The following is a 26,605-nucleotide window of genomic DNA, read 5'->3' as shown; positions in this document are numbered from 1 at the left end:
ACTGGGAACCAAACCCGTGACCGCCGGGTTCTTACCGCTAGAATACAGAGGCGTTCAAAGTTCTCTTAGGCTGGGTTTCACCATCTTATTTTAACTGTGACAAATGTCAAAAATCTGTCAAACTCCATACAAAAAGCACCGGTGGAGTAAGTTTGACCAGTGGGTCTAAGAAAACGAAAACGATAATATTTGATACGACAACAACGCAGAAAAATTGTATTGTGTTTTCAGACAAAAGCGAGCTGCGAATGCGTAAAATCAATTGACAGATTTTTTCCATTTTTTCTTTTTTTTATATAAATTTATCAAATCAGCCAGTATTAAGCATGGAGGTATTAAACAACCGGTTATCGTTTTAGTTACCGGTAAAGTTAGGTGGTGCAACTCAGCCTTAGAAAAGTAAGATTACCTACATTGTTTGTGGGTAACAGAAATCTTGGAACACATAACATAATATATGCATGAGATTTCTAGGTATGCATGAGAGTTTATGTAGATTGCAAACTATGTACCTGCTCTATTTTCTCTACGCTACAACACTTGTTTAAATGTTGACTACAGAATTTAAACATAACACTAACATCACTTTATATTCAGTGTTTGTGTAACAGTATGTACACACTACGCACTGGCGATTTTGGTTAGAAGATATAGTCCGAGTCACAATCAAACTTGGAATGGAATGGTTTACTCTAATTATAAAATATTTTCCTTACTTTTCATTATATTGATAAAAGAATATCGCCAGATGGCAAAATAAGTCATCAAGTATAATTAAAAAGCTATGGATAAATAAAAAACAAGAAAACTCTTTGAAAACGTGCGAGTTCACACTTGAACAAAACTACGTACACACTCACACATCGACGCCTTTGCGAGCCGCAAAAAAACATCAAACGTGCCATTCAAAAATGGAACATCAGTAAAAACAAAACACATTCGCACTGCTCTATTCATGCAAAAGGCGCACGGTTTAAGCGTTTGAGGCGACCTTTTCATGACGTAGTCGCGTCTACAGCACGCTACGGACTACGACTACGGTACACAACTCGTAGCTGTGTGCTACGATGCCGTGGGTTTACCTCAGTGCGCTACGAGACTCGCTACGGGGCGGACGTTCGTAGCGTTTTCGCTGTATCGCTCCACGGTGTTTGCGATGTATGGAGTTGTAACTTATAATTTGTGAAAGCAAATAGTGAAAATTTGGGTGCGCAATTGATATAGTGATTACGAGTTAACGTGGTTTTGTGTTTCAATATTATATTATTGAAAAAAGTCGTTTTTTTATATCAGTATATTTTATAAGTCTTCTTTAGTGATACAGTCAAATTCCAGGGCTTGGTACCGAATTCATTCATTGATCATTTATCATTATTGTTATTTGAAATCACTCAATTAATTTCCCAAATAATATATATTTTATATTCTGTACATGACATTTTAAAATTTTCCTCAATCACGAATTCAAGTTAATATTAAATCATCAAATTAATAAAAAAAGCAGAATAAAAACACAAAAGCTCTCCCCAACCTTTCATCAGCGAGCGAGTCAATATTTACGTTACAATTTTGTAAGTTATATTTACAGATAATTTGCAAACCAAATAAGACCTTAAGAAGTGAACAGTTTAATTTTAAAGGAAAAACCAGATAACGTTAATTGAGTAAATTTACTCAGACCCTTCGCAAATTTGAGTAAAGTTACGTCAGTTCATTTGGTACTGTTTTTGGGATACTTAAATAGTAGAAATTTCAGGAATTCAGTAGTTGAAACTAAGTTCTTGAAAGGCTAATTCAATATTAACCCTTTCTTTCATGAAGTACAAGTTTTGAATTGTTATCGAGTCTGTATGAATAACAATTTCAGATGAACATAAAAACTTTAATAGAATTGTATAACTCTAAAAACCAAAATTTTATTATAAATTAATGGAAATCAATTAACTGTGTAATCAAGATGTAATCCTGATAATAATTAAATATATTTTTTGTGGTTTTGTTTAAAATCATTTTTGAAAAACTTACAGCCTTTGTGATATAATCCCTTTATTGATACTTTAATACTTTGGGTTAGTTATTCCCAAATTAGTAATACAATTTATCAATTTTAACAAATTCACCAGTTGCTTTAAAGTGATAAGTACAATTGTAATAGGAAATAATATTACTAAATCATTATGAATACTTTTTTATACAAATGAACAATGCTGTATTAAGTAATCATTGCACTAATTTAAGAATACAAAATAAATAAATTGATATTAGGATAATGGTTACCTACTTATCATATAGGTACCTACCCATTTAAGGCCCGATTCAACCTAGCTTTTATCCGAGAATAACCCCTGGTATAACTGGCACATTGACAGTTACAGTATGGGAAATATGTCAAAATGTCGAATAACTGACAATTTATTCTGAGATTAATATTTAATCTTGTTTGGTTGAATCCATCCTAAGTAAATTACCAAAACCACGTTTACTTATACATTGGTTGCGCATTCAGAATTAAAAACATTTAATACCTACCCAGAACTGAAATGAACACTCAATATTCAGAATAACCGATAATCACTCGTACTACTATTATTGATTTGTTCTACGGTGAATCAAATGAAGCCCTCGTAGAACAAATGAAACTGCACTAAAACAAATGAAACTGCACTAAAACAAATGAAACTGCACTAAAACAAATGCAGCTGCAATTTAACAAATGAACGTCCAGTGCGTCCGATGAATTCGCGATGGCTCAGTGATAGACTGAAAATGTACTCTTTTGGATAAATACGGAAATAGGCTAGGATGTGGATCGAACGGACTTGTTTTTGGTTGCTGCAGGCTATAGCTTTGTTACCCACGATGGCCATGAAAGGTGAGTCAACATTGTATTATCAGTATCTGTATAGTATAATATTATACACTAGTTTTTTACTATTATGTATAGCCTAATATGTTATTTAGGGATAACTTAGAATTCTAATGGTGAATAATTTTTTAAATTCAGTAGTTTTTGGGTCTATTTGTTACAAACATACAAAATTAAAAATCTTTTCTCGTTACTCGTACCTATATGTACTTATAGAATGGTAACTAGCAACTCTTTGTATTTATTACGTAGGATTTTACGACATTTAAAAAACACGTGATTTTAAAATAGTCGTGAAAGCGAATTTCCGGAATTTATAGTAAAATCTTTATAAAGAATTGAATTTTTAAATCACTTGTTCAACTTTATCTAAAGACTGTATCAAAAATTGAAACAAAGATAGGTCGACAAACAGACGTTGGTTTGTTTCAGTTGTTGAATCAATAAAAAGAAAATAGAAAGTGTCCAAAAATACCGGGTTGGTATATCTTTTACGGTAAATGTGATAAATGTGAAAATTACCGGCGATTATTCATAATTTTCAATTTATCACATTTCCGGTACCATATCTACAAAAATAATAGTTTGAGGAGGGCTTGAAGTCCATTATTGTTCTGTCATTTGAGAAATGATGATGACAATAAAAACAAAAACAAGCAAAACCGCGGGCAAAGTCAAACCTCAAAGGTTTTCTCAAATCCTCGTCACGAAACTAGCCCGAACATTTCTTTTAGGCATGTTCGTATACGATACCGTTTATCATAGTGAATATTTGACATAACGCCCTTTCTTCGAGATTTATACCTCCAATGTGGGAGGTATAAAACCATCGACGTGTTTTGGTATGGTTTATTGGCCGCATTACTTTTCGCTGGGAATCTTTTGAGTGTTAGGACTGATAATATAAATCAATGTGTGGTGACTTATTATATTCTTTGTCCGACTATCAAGCTTAAAGTAAATTAATTGAGGTTGCTTTAGTCTATACAGGGTGTGGTTTTGTAAAACAACGGCTATTTCAGGGTGGTAGTACACATGAAAGTATTCACAAGAAAAATATAAATAAAATTTTAACTACTACTTTATTAGTAAAAATCCTTGTTCAAACGTCTCCTAAAACTTTCGAGACGGCGCTTGTTACACATACACCACCAGAGGTCCCGGTTTTGATTCCCAATTATCCTGCCTGATCATCGTTTTCCATCCGTGAGATACAGGAGCCTTCTCATTGTAAAAAAAAATACAAGAGACTTTGGAAAAGTTGTATATATATTAAGTTACCTATTATGTGACTAGCCATAGTGGTCCAGCAGTCGATGGGGATCAAATTGAGGACCCTCAACCCATAGTTTGATGCCAACACCATTAGGTTATTGTTGTCTTGTGTATTGAATCTATTTAAACGAAAATATAGTTCACAGTTTGATTATAAAGAGTCACACTTAGGCGATTATCACACTGCACCGCGCTCCACCGCGGTCCGCGTGGCGACATTTAACGAATCCCGCGCGCAAACGCGTTGTCAGTGTGTTGTGCCGCGCGTGTTTTCTATACAAAGTGAGGTACTTGCATATAATGATTAAATCTGTCGTCCCGCGTACCGCGGCGGAGCACGGTGCAGTGTGATAATCGCCTTATTTATTACCTAGAGAATAATTTTAAAATATTTGTTTTAAGTTTCAGAATGTTTCATCCGATAGTGCCCTCTGTCCTTAATTTGATTGACTGAAACTTTAATAACTTTTTAGGACACTAAAAGCTTGTTAAACTTCACTAACTCGATTAGGCTTGACTTGTGCCAATTTAAATTTTTAAGTTTTGACTAAAATAGTGGTAACACAAGTTTTACATTTAGGTTTAGTAAAGAGTCAGAGGTGGAATTGTGTAAAGCAATCATTATCAATGCGATAAAGTCAGTTAAAGCGTTTGACAGAATAATTGTACGTTATGAACTGTCAAATGATTACGATTGCTTTTCCACCTCAGAACTCACTGTTATTTGTTAGTTAAAGATTGGGATTGGGATCATTCTTATCTAGACCATCTAGTATAATTTAGAATGAATCAACGTATTCTTTACTTATTAGTATAACTTCTTAGAGCCGGAGCACACGATGCGTTGGGGCGTCTGTGCGACGCCGGAGCGGTGTGGCTGCGTCGTCTTACATAGAAATATGTATTTGTGGCGGGTACACGAGCGGTGCGGCGACGCACCGCGCGATACGGTGAAATCTTTGTAGTGCGGTGCCGCAACGCATCGTGTGCTTTGGTTCTTAGGCTGGTTTTAAGGTAGCCTTTCAAACTAAGCGTCACAGCCGCAGCGTCTATAACTTTGGTCTTGTGCCACCAATGCCGCGTCACTAACTCGCTTCCAAAGGCTACCTTTTAGACCAAAGCTAAAGACGCTGCGTCTGTGCCGCTTAGTTCGAAAGGCTACCTGCTGACGCACGCTAACCGTCAGCGCTGACAGCCGAATTGTATGAAGTGTCGGCGCCGAGCGATCAGCGTCACTCAGGAACGTTCCCTTCAATTACATACGTCATATTGATCTGTCAGCGCTGACGATCAGCGTGCGGTCAACACGACTCTAAAACCAGCCTTCAATTAGTAAGATACTCGTAAATATTGTTTGTACAGATGAAATATTGCAAATCATACAAACCTTCAGATGGTATTAGATTTACACTTTCTTCAAATTGCTTATCATCAAATTGATCTAGACGTCTTCTTCATGTTGTATTTCTGCGCTATTTGCATAATAATCTTCGTCACGTTTATATTTTAGCCACAAATAGACTAGCAATCTTAAGTGCACAATCATTAGCGAAACTGCTTATCATTGCTTATCTTTATGTCCAGGCTAATTCTACAAAGCTTTTAGCTAGAGACTAATATTGTTTAAATTACTGGCATCCATCTTCTATAATATTAAAATGAATCGCAAAATGTGTTAGTAAGCGCATAACTCAACAACGATCAATTTTACCAATTCTTTTTTTTAATGTTCGTTGAAGTCGGAGAATGGTTTTTACGCCGAGAAAAAATCGAATAATTTTCGAAAAAACCCCGGGCAAAACCGCGGCCTAAAGCTACATTAAAATGAAACTACTCATCACAAAGAGTTAATATTTCAATAGTTAAAATACCACCATTAAAAATAATTAAAATAAAGTTGTATTGTTAAATTATTCTATAGAGCTTATTAAAAAAATTTGGATACTACGAGTATTTACAAAGTCACCCTGTATTATAGCTTATCAACACCTAAACCAGGTCCAAGCTGACATTAGCAAGCTGCCGTACTTTCCGTTTGTAACCCGCGCCATTTGTTCGCGGCCCACCTGCGACGGGCCTGAATAATGGCAGAAATGGCTCGTTATTATTTCTTATAATACTTGCGGGAATAACGATAGGGTAAGACGCTTACAAATCAGTAGAAGAGTTATTAAAATTTCTTAGGGAATAGAGTCGCTTCTCAAACTAAATTTTAAATAAGCAACTTGAAAAAATCGAACTGCCTAAGGAGGGACTCGAACCCACGACAGGTTCGTCCAGTGTCTAAGTAGCTCAGTTGAAAGAGCAGTCGCCCGGCAAGCGGAAGGTCCGTGGGTTCGAGTCCCGCTTTTGGCAGTTCGATTTTTTCAAGTTGTTTATTTAAAATTTAGTAGAAGAGTTGTAACGATTACATTTCTAACATGTTTCCATCGTTATGTTTTGCTATGCTGTAATAATGAGCAGAACATCAAGGTAAACACAGAAGAAACATCTTATGTATAGAAAGCACCTCTTTTTCGCCACAAAACTGTATGGTCTGAAAGTCAAGCCTAGATCCTTCAGATCGTAAGCAGGTTGACTATAGGTAGGTACATAAGATAGAAGGTTCAGGCAATTAGGATATACAGTGTGAGTCACGTTAAAGTGTACATATGAAAATAGATGAAACTAGATCTATTTTTATCGACAAAAAAGAAGTCAAAAAATTTTTGAGATTTTTTTTTAATTTTTTATAGAATTTTTTTTCTTGCAATTACTTATTGTAAAGAAAACGTAATAACTTTTAAACTAAGCGGTATATCCTGATAAAATAAAACAGTAATAATGCTAAATAACAGGCAATACTAAAAAAATACATAAAATACACAAAAAAGGCCAACAAATAATAAAAAATGATACTTTTTGAAAAAAATCTGCTTAAAAATTCGTGTTTTTTTTGGTTATTTGATAAATTTCTCCAAAAAATGCCCCTATAACCGGTGGTTTTTATTACTTTGTATTATTCTCTATCGTATTACCTTCGTAAAACCAAAAATCGCATGTCTCTATCCCTATCACAACATTTGCAATGATCGTTTGAACTAAGCCTCTCCGGGCGTGCCATTCAACGCTTCGTTAACAACAAAACTGAAAATGGCTCTAGATTTGTAATTTTGATAAAGACAAGTTAGATTTCAAATAAAAACAAAAGATTTCGAAGTAAAATAAGCATTTTAGTTAAAATTAAAATTGTCTCTACCTGTAGCGGTGAATAATGTTGTGGCAGGCCTTTGTTCAAACGATCATAGCAAATGTTGTGATAGGGATAGAGACATGCTATTTTTGGTTTTACAAAGATAATACGGTAGAGAACAATAAAAAATAATAAAAACTACCGGTTATAGGGGCATTTTTTGGAGAAATTTATCAAATAACCAAAAAAACACGAATTTTTAAGCAGTTTTTTTTTCAAAAAGTATCATTTTTTATTATTTGTTGGCCTTTTTTGTGTAGTTTTTGTATTTTTTTAGTATCGCCTGTTATTTAGCATTATTACTGTTTTTATTTTATCAGGATATACCGCTTAGTTTAAAAGTTATTACGTTTTCTTTACAATAAGTAATTGCAAGAAAAAAAATTCTATAAAAAATTAAAAAAAAATCTCAAAAATTTTTTAACTTCTTTTTTGTCGATAAAAATAGATCTAGTTTCATCTATTTTCATATGTACACTTTAACGTGACTCACACTGTATTATGTTTTATGAATACATGCTATTTTTGGTAGGGAGACCGAGGACTGTTGGAGATTTGCTCTGTTAGATTTCAGAGGAGCTCGAGATTTAAAATAAAAAACGCGCACTGTTACGAGCTCGCTAGTAGTAAATAAGTTAAGAAAAATGAACAATGTCACAACTCTCCTCCGGTATAACTCTCCAAGGTCTCCCCTAACCATGAGACAGGTTACTTACTATATCAATCATTATTCATAATTTCAGCATATAGCAGCCTATTGCTGGATTTAGGCTATGCCCACAAAGCACGATTTCCTCCTTTTTTTTTCGTTCAGCCAGTGACAACTACCTGCTTGAAATCCTACACTATGTTTGTAGATGCGTGGTATCTATGAGAGAGGGGATTCCGATTCTATGTTAGGTGCGTCTGCTACTTTAGTTTCCAACATTTTTTATTAGTCATGGAAGACAGGATTTCAAATTGAAATAACATTTCTCTATGATTACACCTACCTAGTTACTAATAAATATGATGATGAATTGATTGATATCTGACTTGACGTATGGGATGGCACAAATTAAATTAAATAAATTGCTACACATATAATACACACAACACTCCACTCACAACACAACACACTAATTCACTCAATACACCACTCATAACACTACACACAAATTCACTCAGTACACCACAAACACACTAACTAAGAATGTATGTTAATACTTTTGGAAGAGCGGTAACCTCCTACTACAGGTATTCTTATACTTAAAAGGATGGTTACCAAAATATTTTGTTAATCAACTGTATTTATAAAATAAAACATTTTCATTTTCATTTTAATTTGGGAAAAATATTTTATTCAACTGCATTTTTCCAGCCAAATGCCCATTACATTCTAATACCGACTCAAATGTTCCCGTTTCCGTGCCATTGCCTCTTGTGTATTACCCGCCTTACGAATCAGCGCATTTGTGTGAACCCGCCACATTAGCATTCGGTGACAGGTGCGAACTGCCGCCGCCTACCCTCAGGTAGGGCTGTCGGCTTCCTTTATGATAAATTATCGCAATCCATAACTCACACTTCATGGTTTTGGGAGTGAAGGAAGTCACTAAAGGCTATAGTGATAACCAATGCACAAACCTTTTAGTTTTTAACTGACTTCAATAAAAGGTTCTCCTTTTGGTTGGTACGTTTTTTTGTCGTTATCGTAACTACTAACCATTTGCTATTAACGACTATGGATTACTTTTGTAAAAAGTTTTAATATCTATGTTGACTTTTGAAACATGATTTTGTTTACTTATTAATATAAATTAGTAGCATTAAACTAACTTACTACTACTTCAGGACTGAAATCAAATCTTCTCTTAGTAATGAATAAATGGCTGACAAAGATGACTGAGTTTCCTCCGCCACTTTTCAGCATAAACCGAGTTTTTTCTCGAAATGGTAGCTATATTTGGGACGCGTATAAGTGCCCTAAAAAGGACCAACTAATAAAACTGAATGATCAACTGGATTTTAAAAATTTAAGTTTAAGAAATAATTTATAAAATTAATTTAATTAAAATGACAGCCCTACATCATATGGCACTTACGACATTTGCGCATGAAAAACGTTTTTCAGTTTTGTTTTTATGTAAGTTGTTTTATTACTGTTTTAGAGGTCTTGCTCTTTTATATGGTGGTTTCGTAGCGTGTCCATATGTTTGTTTTGTTATTCGATTGTCGTTTTTTTTAGTGTTGGCAAACGTTTTATTTTATTTTACTTTTTTATTTAGATGACAGAAACAGGCAAAAGAATGGAAAAAGAACGTTGTTTATTTTAAAAATAAATGTTTGTGTTTCTTTCTGTATTCTGTTTGTGTTACTTATTACCTGTATCAAAATTAAGTTTATACTGTAATAAAATAAGCATCACGATTTACACTATAATAAGCTTTGGTTTGTATCTTTATGGACTCTATGTCCAAGCACGCCAACAGCCCGGCGGCTTGGTGTCGGAGACATTATTTCATAGCAACCATGTTGACAACATGTCAAAAGTCACGACATATGTCGGTCATGGGTGTGTAGACTGCGAAACTTTGATATGCCTTTGTTGTATTAGACTGAAACATTGACCATTTTATTATTATGTAGACCATTACTTGCATTGCCTTTTTACCTGATAAAAATAATTTCAAATTATAAAAGGGACCAAAACAATAAAATTAAATATAAAAGGATTTCAAAATAAACACTACATTTATTTTGAAATCCTTTTATATTTAATTTTATTGTTTTGGTTAAAAATCCTTCGGGATCCTGTTTATGACGGTTAAATGGTCTCAAACGTAAAAATCTCATGCTTACATACTTTCATATTTCATATTTATAGCCTTCTCTAGTCTACTAGCCATAGAATTATAGAAGTGTCTACAAAACAAATAAACACTCATTACAATACACCATCTGCTGTACTTAATTGATTTCGCATTACTTATTCTATCAATATTGAACTTTAATAAGTTTTGACAAAGTTCAAAGTTGGTTTCCCCAGATAGCACGATAACTTTGTTAGAGACGCCTTTGTTATTACAGCTATGAAGTTTTAAAGTTCCGAGTTTCGTAAGGCACTTGGCAGGTACGTGATTGTAAGGGTGTGTTTGCATCGATTGGAATCCACTCTGTTTACACGTGTCGGTTTCATTTGCTATGTAGAACAGACTGCTTATGAAAGTTCTTCAAAGGAAAATGCGCTTTATGAGTCAACGAAAGATTCTTCTTCATTTAGGTATGGTTGCTGAAAGTCAATACCAAATTAGCCTATCTAAGTTAATTTAGGGCTTTTTTAATATTGACAAAATCTCTGCAGGTATGACATCACCTAATATTAGAAAGAAAAGTACAAACAAAAGTATACAATACAGTGCTATTGCGAGCAATGAGACCATACTCAGCATATACCGTGAACCAGGTGAAGAAAGAAACCATCATTATGGTTTATGTGCCCCATTATTAATCCCCAGCCTGTTTAATTAAGTAGGCTTGGTTTATTAATCGGTTAAGCAAACCATGTAGCTGGTCTATTAATATTATACCAGTCCTATATAAGTGCATTGAAGACATGATATCTTCTCTTATCGTGGCATTATAACAATTTTAGCCGACATCATTTAGTGAGACGTCCACCCACAAGGTGAACCGACGACATCATAAAGGTAGCAGGAAGGAGCTGGACGCAGGCCGCTACCAACCGGGCAACATGGAAAGCATTGGGGGAGGCCTATGTTCAGCAGTGGACGTCCTATGGCTGAGATGATGATGATGAATATCGCAATAAAATTATATCGTATCCTTCAGGTTAACCCAGAAAAACACCTGCGGTTTACTTGTCCCCTGAGGTAGATTATTTACTATGACAGTTATGTCATTTCTCATTGTATCCATAAGAACACTGAGCATTACGCTTGGCTAGTTGGGATTTTATATGGGAAAGTCCCACCGTGTGCTCACGTCTCACTTCCCTGTTATGACAGCTATTTTTAGTGTCACCACAAATACGAGGGTATTAATGAAATATAGAGAACTTTAATTACTTGGGTATAGAGGATTTGAGTGGAGGAGAATTTAATAAGATGATATTACTACTATCTTTAAACAGGTTGGAATTGTGTAATGCCACCTGGAGGGAAAGTACTCTTACCTAATACTGTAGATAGAAAATTTTACTCAAAGAAAACATTTCTTTTATTTTTAAAAGAAAGAGAACTCCATTCAAAGATCGTTTCCCATCCAATATGCAACGCATTGCCATAGCAAGGAAAATTGAGAAGTACTTTTATGTTGCGGTGAAATAGTACAGGGTCACAACAAATGTACAAACTAAAGTTTTGACATTGTTAACTCGTCCGCATAACAATGTTCAACTTGGACTTACAACAAGTGGCTAAACTGGCTAACAAAGCGGTTAGAAAAGATCTAAGTCCGACTCACCGACGAAACAGACGATTTAGGCACCAGTTCATGTACGATTTAGGTAAATGAGAATTTAATTTGAGATTCTTTGGATGCTTAAAAATGTAAAAGAGCTCTGCTCTATACAAGTGATTTATAATTATGACTTATTTTCTTGTGCAAACATTCAATTTTTGTTTAAAATTTCAATACAATTTTAAAAATATGTATTGGAGCTAGAGAGTTTATTCAATGTTGCAATGCGAGCGAGTCATAGCGTAGGTATCTATACAAAATTGACGCCTGTAAAGGTTTTCTTAAGGTTTAGCAAAACCAGCGCGATCATACGCGATCATACGCGATCATACGCGATCAGCCGGCGTGCAGCGATGGCGATCAATGCATTCAAGTCTGATGTGCCTGATGGTGAATTACAGTTTATTAATTCGCTTATCTTTAGCCTAATTAGTATTGACCCTTTTTGGCGTATTGGCTGGACCACGCATTGACGTTGAAAGGTACTAAACCTAATAGAATGACTGTAATGATGAAAGCTCCACATATTTGAAAATGTAGCTTAACATTTGCTAGCGACTGCCCGTTTTTTGCTGTCATTCGCCGAAAGAGTCCAGTCAAGACACATCCAAAAAACAAAACATTAAAATAATGATTAGATTCAGTTCGTTCGCATCGGTTTTTTTTACGTTGACCATGCCCTAGGACAATAATACCAGCCAATGCTGAGGCAAAAAAATCTGTCCCTTCCCAAACTGTTCTTTGCAAAAATATTTTCATTAATGGTAGATTTAATTTCATTATTTTGAAACGAGACACACCTCCATCTAAATGGTAGAAACCTGATTAAAACTGTTCCTAAGAGGATGACTTAGTAACAAGAACAAAAACAACGATCTTGTTAACTTTACCATGTCCCAATTTGGAATTTTATTTTTAGATTTTGTGTAGGCTGTCGGTATAGTCTTATTGAAAAGTGTATTCATTTACTAAAATTCACTATAAATGTACTTCTAATTACTAAACGTCTTTTAAATCAGTTTATAAGGCAGTTTACAAATTGATGATCTACGGGTTATAGGTACCTACATAGTTTAGTGAAAGCCTAAAACTAAGCGACTGCTTTAAGAGTTACATTGGTAAACCTGCCCAACAGGATTATTGTTACTGTAAAATCGCCAGGATGAAATCCTTTGTCTGTCTGTCTCGCTTTCACGCCTAAACCACTGGACCGATTTTGATGAAATTTGGCATAGAGACAGTTTGAGTCCCGGGAAAGGACACAGGATGGTTTTTATCCCGGTTTTTGAAACAGGGACGCGCGCGATAAAGGTTTTCTGTGACAGACAAAATTCAACGCGGGCGAAGCCGCGGGCGGAAAGCTAGTAGTTAAATATTCCTTGAGATTTTCGTAGTTATAATGCTGACTATTAAACATCTCAAACATCATGTTCCAATTAAATAGTAAGTAAGCATGATTTATTTCCATCAGGTAAACTTTTAGTTATATTCATTTCTTTTAGAATAGTTCTTGATACGAGTAACAATTATTTACCCGAGGTGCGATATAATATGTATATAGAATGAACTTACCTAGATTTCCTAGAAGATGTCCATTGACTGTACTTTGAAAGCTCGCCTTTACTGAATGAGTTCGGAAACACAGACGCAGGTAGAGAATTCCATTCCTTGGCTCTGAACGCTACAAAAGATGAGCCAAAGCGCTTACTTCGAATAGTATGTCAAGAATGTAAAGGTATCCTTTAGTACTAGTCAGCATTACTACAGTCTCTATTTGTATTAACTAAAATAGAGAAGTTTTTTTGTTTGTTCAATATTATTCTATATATTTTAATCTTTTTAGTTAAATAACATACATTTTTGTAAGCTACTTAAAAAGCTCTTTATTTAGATACCCCACTCGATAGATTTTGAGAAAATAAATTTTTTTTTGAAGACATTATGGCGCCTAAAATCTGCCATTTTGATTTTTTTTTAATTTTAATATAGCCAGTATCACTTTCACTATTAAGACGAATCTAACGACACCTCTCACGCTAAAATCGGTCAAGACGTTTAGACTGTAGGCATACATACATACCCAACATACATATCATACATACACACTCAAAAAACATAACCCTCCTTCTTATTCGGGTAATAAATTAAGGTGTTACAGTGTTTATTTAGATGTGCCATCATCTGTACATCTATATCTACAATTTCAAGAGTTCTCTAGCTCTCTTTTTAAAGTACTTACAGTTTCTAAAAAAGTTGTCTGTTGAGACGGTTATGATTCAGCTATCTAAACTACAAATAACTTTATCAGGATCAATTCAAGGATAAATATAGTAACCTATTTTTAATAACAGGGCAAATAACTGCGCATTGGAGATTAAGTGGTGACCAATAAAAGTTATTAATAGTTACCGACGGCTTTAAATAATTAGCAAAAACCAATTAAATCCAAACCAGTTAAAACCAATCAGGACTCAAATTATAATGGTTAGTAACGATGGATGACAACGAATTTAAAAACATTTCAATAGCTTGTAACATTTTTAATATTCAAACCAAATATTCCCAACATATTTGTTGTATGATAGCGTTTTTTAGATGCCCAATTTTATAAAATAAATAACTTATCATCGTAATAATAACGTTCAAAATGTAATTGAGTATATTCATATGCTGAACATAGGCCTCCTCCAATGCACCAATCACTCTTCCACATCGCACCAGTTGGTCTGTCTGCATCCAGCGCTTTCCTGCTACCTTTATCACCTTATTTACCTTATATTTTTACTTTTTATTATTTTTATTATTTACCTTTGTCCTGTGGCTGAAATGATTATGATGATTATATTCAAAATAAATAAAATATTTTTACATTTTGCAAGTGAGTTTACAGATTGATCCAAAGCACTCATATTACCAATTTGATTACTAATAATGTTGATAGTTTCTAGTAAAAGATATACTCAAGCTCACGAGTGCTCTCACTAGCTATGTATTGGATCTAATAATGTACAGTCCACGCGAATTGAATGTAGCAATATTGTAAATGAGAAATGATATGAATCTCAAGCGGAGATTGAACTTTCTTTGATAGAACATTATTATTTCTTGAAAGAGGTTTATTCACATTACCAGTACCTACATAGACGATTCAGTGTCAACGTTGGTTGGCTTACAGTTTGCAAGATAGACAGCTCCTGTTCATTAAACACCCTATAGCGTTTGGTTCCGGCAGAACTCACGTGATCCCCACCAGATCGTCGGTTCACCTAGTTTGTTCTTTGGTCGCTTGTTATGACATCCACGGGAAGAATAAAAGTTTCATGAAATTAAGAAAAAGAGTAGCTTGAAGACAAAATTGTATTATACGAGTACGTCTTTAATACTAACTTAAGATTACACGCAGTTTTATTTGTTCCCGACTGTAGCGCCACTTACCACCAAGCGGCCGTTTGGCTAACCCTATTTGAGGGTATTCGCAGATTACTGACTGACCTAATTAACGTGTTAGCTCAAGCCGCATAAACTCCTCGAATTATGATCGGGGGCTCCCGATCGTTATGGACATTAGAAGGGAGTCAGTGAACTCTTTGAGAACTTACAGACGAGCGACATTATGTCGGCGACTACTTGCGAATATGGTAGGCGACGGTCAACGACTTTAGGCGACTGTCGGCGATAGGCGATTAGTCTCAGACTCGTTTTCGCTGTCATGACATGTTGACACTCTGGCTATACGTTAAAGACTGCCCGTCTTCGAGAGTCGCGATGCATCGGCGACTATCGGTGGTATAGTTCCAAAATACTGAACTGTCCTATCCATGACATTGACAGTGGGGCGCCACCGTCAATACCGGATCGCTGGTTCCGATTTTTACCATGTTGGAAACCATATATGTACTTGAACGATGGTAGCGCCCCCCTGTCATTGAGTTTGGTGGGACAGTTCAGCGTGGGTCATCTATATTCACGATGCGTCGGCGACGGTCGTCTAATATGAATCTGTTAACGGTGACTATTGCCGATCGTCGCCGACTTAAGTCGCAAGCAGTCGCCGATATATTATCGCTCATCTGTGAGCTCCCTTTGCTATGTCTAAGTGGTCTAAGCGACAGGTATTTTTTTAGGTCCGGACTGAAATAGAGTTCTGACTTTTAATTAGGCTAAAGTACCAGTAATCAGTCGTAGTACCTAAGAACAGGCTAAAGTAGTAAGGACTTATACCTACGTACGAGTATTTTCGTAAGGTCCTCTAAGTTTGTTTAGAAATCTGATAGGTACAATCTCAGATCATATGATCTGAGGGTACAATCAACTTAGAAAAAATTGGTTTTGTAAGCTGCTTAGAATTTCAACTTTTATTATGGCAAAATACCAATTAGCACACAAAAAAAATTGTTTATTTTTTATTAATACAATATTGAAGTTAATTGAGCTGACGAATAACTTACTTATACACTAAAACAGTTTCAACTTCACTTCAGATAGGTAAATAACATTAATATTTATCCTGTGCATGCTTAAGTTATATTAAGAAACTTAGAATAATCCCGCGTAATATTCAGTCTACATTTTAGGCTGGTGCTTATGCAAATGCAGCTCTGAAGAGGCAGTCAAAACATTGACTAGTGTGCGGTATTACCTGAGAGAGAATAGCTGCATAAATAATAGAGTACCTACTTGTTTTGGCATAGCTGTTAAAGTCGGTTAAGGAATTTGCAACTTGTATCAGTCGACAGAAATAAGGCTATACATTTTTGGAATAAATAGCACCTGTATATGTACTTGTTACATAAGATGTCACAGTGTTAACACTGGATCATCGTCCGCACATATTATTGTAAAGAGCAAAATATCATCACTTATGATTATTTTTATTGAGTTACCTAATTTATCACATCAAATATTACAATGTCATTGTGGTTGCGGATTCAATTCCCACGGGAGGAAAATGATTGTGTGAATGCATTTATAAATACGAGAACGACGTTTAGCCTAGGCGCAGACCATCGATTTTTCGTCGGCCGATAGTTTAGTCGGGCAGTTGATCAGTATGGGCATGTATGGAAGTGCGCACATTACGCCGATTTGATTTGGCCGATTCTTCATACAATTTAAAATCGGGCACAACTATCAGCCAACTAAAAATCGATGGTCTGCGCGTAGTCTTTTCGTAGTACCTACCAACTAAAGAAAAAAAAGGATATTAGGTATATTGGGTATAGCGGCACACACGGCCGCCCTCGCCGCGCAACACTGGCCAGTAAGAAAAACCACATTCTTTTTCCATCGCCCAATATCGATGTTCTTTTGTTTCTCTTCTATCACGACTCTCGATTTTGTACTTGCTTACATGAATTTTAATTTGTAATTAAGAAACATATTTTTATCTCGTTTTAACCCAAATCTTGAGTGAGTATTACTTATGGTAACTATTAAATCAAGCACACATACTTACACGAAACATTTAAAGACTACACAGGCCTGCAAAATGAGGGTCATAACTTCCTCTCTGGAATTTGATAGCTGATTCTAAGGTATTTTGGTGCGCTGATTACGAATATGTACTTAGTTTTTCTCCATCACCTCCAGATTTTTCAAAAAAAGGTACAGATAGAAAATAGGAAAAAATCACAAGTTGTCACATAAAAAAATATATATTTAAAGAAGTACATTACTTTTAACTTAAAAAACTACTAAAATATAATGATAACTATTTACTTGTCTAAATTACATGTAAATTTTATATGTGAAACCTAGTCCTTTTTTTTCCTGGAAGCTTCGGTTGTTAGATTTTCGCTTAAATTTCCGGTTTGGATAGTCGTGCTTCAATAACCAACAATAGTCCGTTATCATGCTAGTATTACATCTTCCTTGATACCGGACTTCAAGCTCTTTCAAATCTTGGTGAAATCTTTTGCCTTGTTCTTTGCTAACGGCTCCTAGATTTTCTGGGAATTAATCAATGTGCGAATTAAGGAAATTAAGTTTAATGCTCATGTTACAACCCATTACACCAAAACTTGCAATCATTTTGGCCACTATTTCTTTATAGTCGGAGCATAGACATATCCATAGCATAGGCGAAACGATTTTAAAGCAATTTTTCTATCCTTTTGACCACTTGCGAAGTTCTAATAAACAAGCCAAAGCCAAAAAAGATAACAAATTTAATGAGGAGTCCAAGTTTTGTCTTGGTTACTTAAAACGTATCCAAAATAACTTTTGTAAATATTTTTCACAAAATCTGTAATGCTGTTTCGTTGTTTTATCACCATAAATTTCTCGCAAATATTACAAAAACTGATCGGAGAATTTAATCAAATTTGCGATGACATTTTAAAGTTTATGTTGCAAGATTCGCAGTTCAACAACATAATTTGCTAAATCACTTATACAAAAACCCTTTGGTTTATCTTTATTACACCTTTTTCTAATAATATTTACAACAATTAGGTAATATTACCTATTCATTATGTATGAATGAGCTCATTACGAAATTAAGCCAAAATACCCCTTTTTCGACATGTTTAATGCGAATTACATATACTCATTAGGTATTAATTAACAAATTACTGATTTGCATTAATTTCTATATCCCCTTACACTAATTAAATGCAATAAAATGAAGCTAAAGTAATTTAATGACGTTTTATAAATTTTAAAATGTAGGCGCTCAGACATTTTTGAGCAAAATCTTAAATATTCAATATCAAAAATCCCTGACGTGATGGAATTTTTTTATTATTTTTCTCGTAATCAGCACATCAGAAACTATAGAAAACGTTACTCAGATTTCAAAGAGGAAAACCATATCAAGACAACGCACTACGGCACTACAACGGCACTATTACAGGTATTTTCTAAACTCAGGCACCTGCATTCAATCTAGTTCACGTCATACATCAAAAATCACAGCCCAATACGTCATCGTAAACCTCAAATGGATATTTGATCTATGGCCATATTTACAAGTTAAGGCACAAAACGACTTTTAATATTAGCCGAATTCCACGATCCCCAACTTTTCCCATTAGCCGGCATCTTTTGACATTTTACCAAGTTCACCGATGAGAACTTGGGCCCATAATCGCTTTCAATGTTCAATGGACATGAATGTTTAACAAGTACCGTTGTTTCAGACTCGCAAATGACTACCAAAAAGTTTTTGGAGGAGCCAGAGTTTGAGCGGCCGATTGGGAACCACACCTTCTTTCTTGGGAGAGAGGCAGTGCTTGGTTGTGCTGTGACTAACCTGGGGAAGCACAAAGTGAGTATGAATGATATTTGAATGAGTTTATCACCTGACTAATACCTGAATACCAGACCCAGAGGTCCTGGGCTCGATTCCCAGTGGAAGTGGATTTTTCTATTTGTTTTGCTTAGTGGTAGGGCTTGACCTAAGTCCTCCTGGCTAGCTACCACCATTTTACCTAGGTCTGTCGCCATAACAGCATTGTTGTGGATCAGGTGAAGCTCGCTTCAATCTTCGGCCTGACTGAGGAGAGGTGCAGACCAAAAGCTTCCGATCATTTTCCAAAGTGAGAACCTATAGTTCTATTATTTTTAAACGTTCGCGTTGCTTATTTGAATTAATTTTAAACGTCATTCAAATACAGGTAATATTTGAATGTTACCTATCCGCGTATCGCGTTAAAACCTGTTTAAATTAATTCAACTATAGCTCTATAATAATATTATATCTTTGAACTAGCTGATGAAGTAGCACCTGAGAAAATAAAATCAGGGACAGACAGCCTGTCAATTAATTTATGTTTTAAGTGGTTAAAAAAAATCCTAAATAACCCAATTACAATAAAATAGGTTAACACGCGCGTATTCTCGGCTTTTTTACCGAGACTTTAATGGCTAAATAAATTACAAGCGTAATTTTCCACTTAGCTATAAAATCTTACAATTAGAGTTCGGATTTTTATTTATTTATGGCATCAGGCGGCATAGCAAGCTTAATACCGATTTGCAAAGTGTAATTTTGCAATCTTAGGCTGAGTTGCATCACCTAACTTTGACCGTAACTTTGACGATAGCCGGTGTTTTTTGTATGGAGTTTGACAGATTTTTGACGTTTGTTAAAGTCAAAGTAAGATCGTGAAACCCAGCCAGTGTTAAAAACTAATGCACCTTAAAAATAATACTTGGTTCTAATTAGATCGTTGACTGTCTTTGCTTATTCCTTTTCTTTCTACTCGTATAATAAGACAGGGTTGTAATGATGAAATATTACAGTTATGCAACTAAATTGGTCCGGCTGATCTTGTAAAAAAATGTTAAGCCATCATCGGTGTGTTTATTAGTTAAGTAGATTTGCATAGAAATTCTGGTTAATAAAGCGAACTTTAAGAAACTAAAAGGCCATCAGACAGTGGAATCATTGAATTGAAGCATTTGTGTCGAAATATAATGTTATACTCTAGCTCTGCTTTTTCGCACTACAGACAGTCTTCTAGGAAGGAATAACTCCGTCGAGATATAGGCGCGGTGTCGTTTCGTTCATGACGATCGTCACGCGAACTTGCTCGAGCGATGTCGCTAAAGCCTTGTTCGCACTGGTCGAGTAAGTTAGTCGAGTGGCGAGTATTTTTTTTAAAGATTATTAGTAATTAGCGGCCGCCCGCGACTTCGTACGCGTGGATCTCGTTTTACCCCCCCTTCATCTATCTTACGCGGTTCAGATTTTTTCATACAAATGTTTTTTCCCGCTAACTCCCGTTCCCGTGAGATTTTTGCAATATCCTGTTGTAACTAAGCTTTAAGTTTACTAAGGTACCTGCATGCCAAATTTCAAGAGTCTATCTTACGCGGTTTAGATTTTTTCATACAAATGTTTTTTCCCGCTAACTCCCGTTCCCGTGGGAATTTTGCAATATCCTGTTGCAACTAAGCTTTAAGTTTACTAAGGTACCTGCATGCCAAATTTCAAGAGTATATCTTACGCGGTTTAGATTTTTTCATACAAATGTTTTTTCCCACTAACTCCCGTTCCCATGGGAATTTTGCAATATCCTGTTGTAACTAAGCTTTAAGTTTACTAAGGTACCTGCATGCCAAATTTCAAGCGTCTAACTTAAGCGGTTTAGATTTTTCGTACAAAAGGATTTTCCCGCTAATTCCCGTTCCCGTGGGAATTCCTAAGTATCCTATAACCTGCCCAGGAGTATGAAAAATAATTGTACCAAGTTTCGTTAAAATCCGTCAAGTGGTTTTTGTTTCTATAAGGAACATACAGACAGACAGACAGACAGACAAAAATTTTACTGATTGCATTTTTGGCATCAGTATCGATCACTAATCACCCCCTGATAGTTATTTTGAAAATATATTTCATGTACAGAATTGACCTCTCTACAGATTTATTATAAGTATAGATTTGTTATCGCACAAATTATTAATAGTCCCGTTAGCCTCTCGTACTAAGCTAAATTTGCCTGTGTCATGAATGAGCTCACCATAAGGCCTCAGCCTCGAACTTAGCGGGCAGCGGGGCGGCGGCGGCGGCGGCGCGGGAGCGGCAGGATCTTATGCGTAAAATCAAATAGACCGGTTCTCGAAAACAGCGGCGCGGCAGCGGGGCGGCAGCGGGCAACGAGCGGGCAGCGGCGAGGGAGCGGGCAACGAGCGGGCAGCGCACTCCTTCTTTTGCCCACAATAAATCGAGCGTTAGGAATAAATTTGAATCGAAATAAGATTGTTGCCGTTGTTCAGACATTTCGTTTGCGAATAAAAACAAATATCTCGACAACACAACCCCGAACACAACACTTCGCCGCTAAAGCGCCGCGCGAGCTGCCCGCTTGTTTCGAGAACGGGTCTGCGTTGCCCGCCCCGCTCCAGCGCCGCCGCCGCTCCCGCCCCGCTGCCCGCTAAGTTCGAGGCTGAGGCCTAATAGTCCGGCGGCGGGGACCGAAACCGCGTTCTCCGGATCACGAGTCAGTCAGTCCGACCCCTTCACCTATCGTAGCTGAAATTATTATAATTTAGTAGCTAAACGTGTTTGAACACAACATTTATTCGAGTAGATTACTAAATCGCTCAGTAGAGCCAATAGATGCAGAGCACCCCAACACGCGTCCCAGCTCACTTTTACCGGCTAAAGAATCTGAAACTGTCGATTTAGTCGAGTTTTTAAAATTTAATAAATTACTTGTAAGCTTGTAAGTGTGGTTTACACCAAAAGTTTTCACTAGCGACTGCGTAAAAAAACATAAAATGCATGACATATTGTACACCGTTCAGCAGATACTTTCAAGAATTAATATCATAATAGATTTTTTGACGCTAGCGATGGCATTCATTGCAAACTAGCACTGAGCCCACAGTTTTTTGGTCACTCGACTAAATTACTCGACTAGTGCGAACAAGGCTTAGAAATCTACATTAATGACAGTGACCCTGTTACTAAGGTCACGTAACTGCTTCATGAGTGTGCTGGAATGTAAAAAGTCCCGTCACATACTGACCTTCACCAATATTTTTCCAAACACACTATCTGAAAAAACATTCCTCGAATAAATAAGGTCGATTCAAAAATCTTACTTCACGTTGTTATATAAATTCCACTTAATGATATTTTAAATTAACGTACTATAATTTATACTTTGCTAGCGACTCTTTGTATAAATAGACTATCTTTGGACCCGTTGACATCTTAGGAACTGTTTCTAATGGAATATAAGTCAATGATTTCCTTGACATCCATGAATAGCACCTACGCACATTGTTGCACAGCCATGTTTTAATGAGAAAACTTTTGTCGTTTCAAATCAAAATATGTATTAATATTATACTTATTAAAACCAGCCGTTCTACTTTTGTCTATATATCCCAGCCACATTTATTACAATCATCATTTGTGGAAGGCTCATTTACTCGCTAAGTAAGTTGCCCGAGGCCCACCAACTTTAACACTTTGCTTGATATACGGCCGAGATACTACGCGGGATGACCCAACTTCTGCAATATTGCTGACAACTCATTGTATGCCACATTAAGACGTGAGTGACAAATTCTGGCGTCGTTACTACGTGTATGGCTAATAACGGAACTAATAGCAGCGGTTGACGCTGATTGTTTGACAACAAATTAAATTATAACTTTGGTTTACTCGTTTCCGCGTGCCGTGTTTGCCCGTGCTACCCGTACATCAGCTCCCCTACTACAAGTTCGTTATGCAATTGTTTTAACGCACTATTGTTACGTACTTAACATGACACGTGTCATGCTCTGTGCGTACTCTTTTAACGTTTTAAATATTTGAATGAAATGATTTGTCTATGTTAAGAAAAAAGGCTGAAACATGGTAATTGTTCTTTTTTAATAATACAAAATCAATTTGTTAATCAAACTCCTTACCTTAATTAGGACTAAGTAGTTAATTGATAAATTAATAATGTACCTAAGTCTGGAAAAGTAGTTTGACTTTACAACTACATTCAGCCCCTAAAAATACGAGGTATTGGTAGACTGGAATGTAAACTGAATTACGTGTTGCACAGCTGGATAGTTTAATAAAATAAGTCACGAGTGACAAATTCTGACGTAATTGCTGCGTGTACGGCTAATAACGGCACTAATAGCGGTGGATGTCAGTGATTGCTTGACAACAATTTAAATTATAACTCCGCTTTACGCGTCATCGTCGTGACGTGATTGCGCGTGGTATAACCGGCCCCTTTATTAACTAAATTTAAAAGCAATTGCTATTTTCCTTAACATGGTTAGTGAAGACATTTTGACAGAATGAATAAACAATTAAACAACTATTTTTGAAATAATCAATAACTTTTCATTATTCTTACACAATGAGGGCTATCGTTTTAGCGCTCACCAGTTAGCGCCACTGTAGAGTAAGGTCCTGTCACTTGCTAGTAGCGAAGACAGTGGAACCAACTGGTGAGCGCGAAAGTGAAAGAAAGAAAGAAAGAAAGAAAATTTATTTATTTGACAACTAAAAAGCACAAAAACAACGAGGCGGAGAAAAAAAAATGTTGCCAAAGAGGTTACCCACTCAGTATTATCTTGACAGTTGACATTTTACTGCCAAGTGCCAAGACACTGGTTTTCAGTGGGTGCCTTGTACGCAGAGGCAAAAAAAATATAATAAAATAAATTCAAATTAATTAAAGTGGTAGGAAGACTATCGCATTTTCACTCATCAAGATGGCGCCACTGTAGAGTAAGGTCCTGTCAATCGCCAGGGGTGCCAACTGTTAAGGATAAAAACGATAGCCCTCATTGAAAACAAATTGCATTTTGCATTGGAGGGAAGTCGAACCTTAACTTCGAACTCCTATGTTTTTGACTAATCTCAATGCGACCCGCATGAAAGTTTAACTTTTCCCTGGGAAAAACTTGACCTTCACTGGTTGGGTTTTTATTGGGCGGTCAAGCTGTAGATCCTGATCCTGAACACAGGAGTTGCAGCGGTGGCAATGAGAGGTGCGAATAGTCCCGTAATTGAAAAAAAAGTCGATACAGTAATATCATCGTGTTAAGCAGAAACCCTATCATTTGGTATATTTTTAGAGTTTCCTTAAACCTATTTTCAGCGCACTTAATTCCAGGTCCATTCAATATCCGGTCCTCTAATCCAAACCATTTGGGATCTTCTTAAAATAAGTTTCTAAACAAAAACCGCCTTTGTTTTAGAACAGAAACCTCACGATCATTAAGCTCTGTGATAAATGTAGCATCTCATGGCGAAGGTAGTTTTCTTTGAAACAATTTGCCCCGTAATTCCCATCATATTTCATCTCAGCATAGTTGTGAAACTTCACTGAAATAAGACAGTTTAGCAACTGCCAACTAACTTGCAGCTGTACAGTCGGACGCGGAAATTGCTATTGTTGACGCTGCTACTGGTTGGTTTTGTAAAAAAAAATGTTAAAAAAATGTCGTATCAAATATTCATGCACGTATTCATAAACCGTTGAAGCACTTAGTAATAATAAATGGTCCTTACTACTTATTTCATTTACTCTTTTGAAATTAACTTAGTAAAAATATTTTTTAAACAAGAGGAAAAACTTTTTAGTACGACGTTCGACGTATTCCACTTTGAGCACCCGCCCGAATATCACCCGCACGAATAGCACCTGGCCTGTTCCACTTAGAGCACCTATCGATGTAAAAATTCCACGAAAAGCACCGGCCCATAATCTCGATAGGTGCTCTAAGTGGAATAGGCCAGATGCTATTTGGGCGGGTGCTCAAAGTGGAATACGTCCGATGTTCTTTAGACGAAAAAACTTTCAAATATTTTTTCACAATACAGAAAAGGTACTCGGAATTAAATTTAAACTCATTACGACAGCTAAATGCATAGCAAAAATGCAAAAGCATTTTGAAACAAAACATACAGACTTCAGCGCGCTAAAATCAACCTGTCACTCGAATAACTGTGAATAAATTAATATGACGTGTGATATTTGCTATCATTGTTGGACACGCTTGAGTGTCGTTGATTGGAACTAAATTTAAAACAGCGTACGTAAAGCTGGTATTATGCCTTTTACACTGTTAAATCAAGAGTGACATTGTATTTTCGATTGATTCCAAATTTAAAATAGGATTTGGAGCTTCTTTTGTTTTTTTTTTTGTTTTACGTAATTGTCGTGTTATTTTTGCGAGTGACTGTACCAAACAAACTTCAGACACCTAATAACCTGGGAACAAACACTTGTGCCCTAGATTACCTGGTCTATTAACCATCTGAACAGGAATAGCATGTGATAGTTAGGTACTTGGTGAGTGATTATTGGAGACGAAGGGCGCCTGCCCATCCATATTAAGCTTTTAAGAGTGAAATTTTGTTTTCATCAAAAAGGTGTAAGAAGGGCTTTCTATAAAAAGAAAAAACCTTGGAAAAATTTACTAATCATAAAATATTACTTTTTTGAAATTTATTCAGAGTAAAGTTACAATGTGCATATGTCTTTAACACTCACAGATTTTAAAATAAATGATTCAGAAATGATTGTTTAAATCCGTAACGATGAAGCATGGCCTTTATCACACCAAAGTAAGTAACGATCAGCCCGAAAGTGGAAGCGAGTTTCACCCAAAATCCTCAACCACAGAGGAACAAACACACTGGCTATCTTATCTCCAGCTGCAACACAATAATGCTGTTAATATTGTTGTTGTGACGATCCCAATTCTTTTGTGTTAATTTTTTTCTTAAATTAAAAATAATTTTCCTTAACAATTAGGCAATTTTCTCGCTCGCCGTGTTAAGCTAAACACTTAAAATAAATCAATGGCACATTTTCCAGCACACTTTTGAATTTCTATGAAATGCATTCCACCCGCGTACCACACAGGCCTTGCATACAGCGCTGCGGCAGCCCTAGCACATGCCTATAGCATAATAATGTGGCTGTACCTCGAGGACTGACTATGATTTTAGCTACGGTCGCTAGTTTGAACCCCGCTGGGGACAAAAAATTAATGTTAGTGTGATGAGAAATTTTATACCTGGAGTCATGGATAGGTATAGTATGTCACAAATGGATTCCACCCGCGTACCACACAGGCCTTGCATAAAGCGCTGCCGCAACCCTAGCACATGCTTATAGCATAATAATGTGGTTGCATCTTGAGGGCTGCGTGCAAAGTAAGCTATGATCACCGGTTTGAACCCCGGTGGGGGCAAAAGACTCCCGCCCACGGAGATATATCCCGATTTTTGCAGGACCTGTTTTGTGTAGGATCCCGTATAGTAGTCTTCGATGATTTTAGACGAGTGACGTATGGAC

The 26,605-nt window shown here is 36.1% G+C and overlaps 1 protein-coding gene across 1 annotated transcript in view; it reads left to right on the top strand.

The window, feature by feature from the left end:
* The first annotated feature begins 1,102 nt into the window (after positions 1–1,102).
* Positions 1,103–26,605, top strand: part of LOC135079274 (limbic system-associated membrane protein-like) — a 74,604-nt gene continuing 49,101 nt past the window's right edge. The window contains exons 1-3 of the mRNA XM_063973889.1: positions 1,103–1,207; positions 2,534–2,872; positions 18,974–19,101. Of these exons, the coding sequence (XP_063829959.1) occupies positions 2,803–2,872; positions 18,974–19,101 (198 nt within the window). The 5' untranslated portion in view covers positions 1,103–1,207; positions 2,534–2,802. The remainder of the gene's footprint in view (positions 1,208–2,533; positions 2,873–18,973; positions 19,102–26,605) is intronic.

Source organism: Ostrinia nubilalis, chromosome 16 (genome assembly GCF_963855985.1).
Source record: "Ostrinia nubilalis chromosome 16, ilOstNubi1.1, whole genome shotgun sequence".
NCBI lineage: Eukaryota > Metazoa > Arthropoda > Insecta > Lepidoptera > Crambidae > Ostrinia > Ostrinia nubilalis.
The sequence above is the reverse complement of the archived record's forward strand: the minus strand, read 5'-3'. Positions and strand labels throughout refer to the sequence as shown.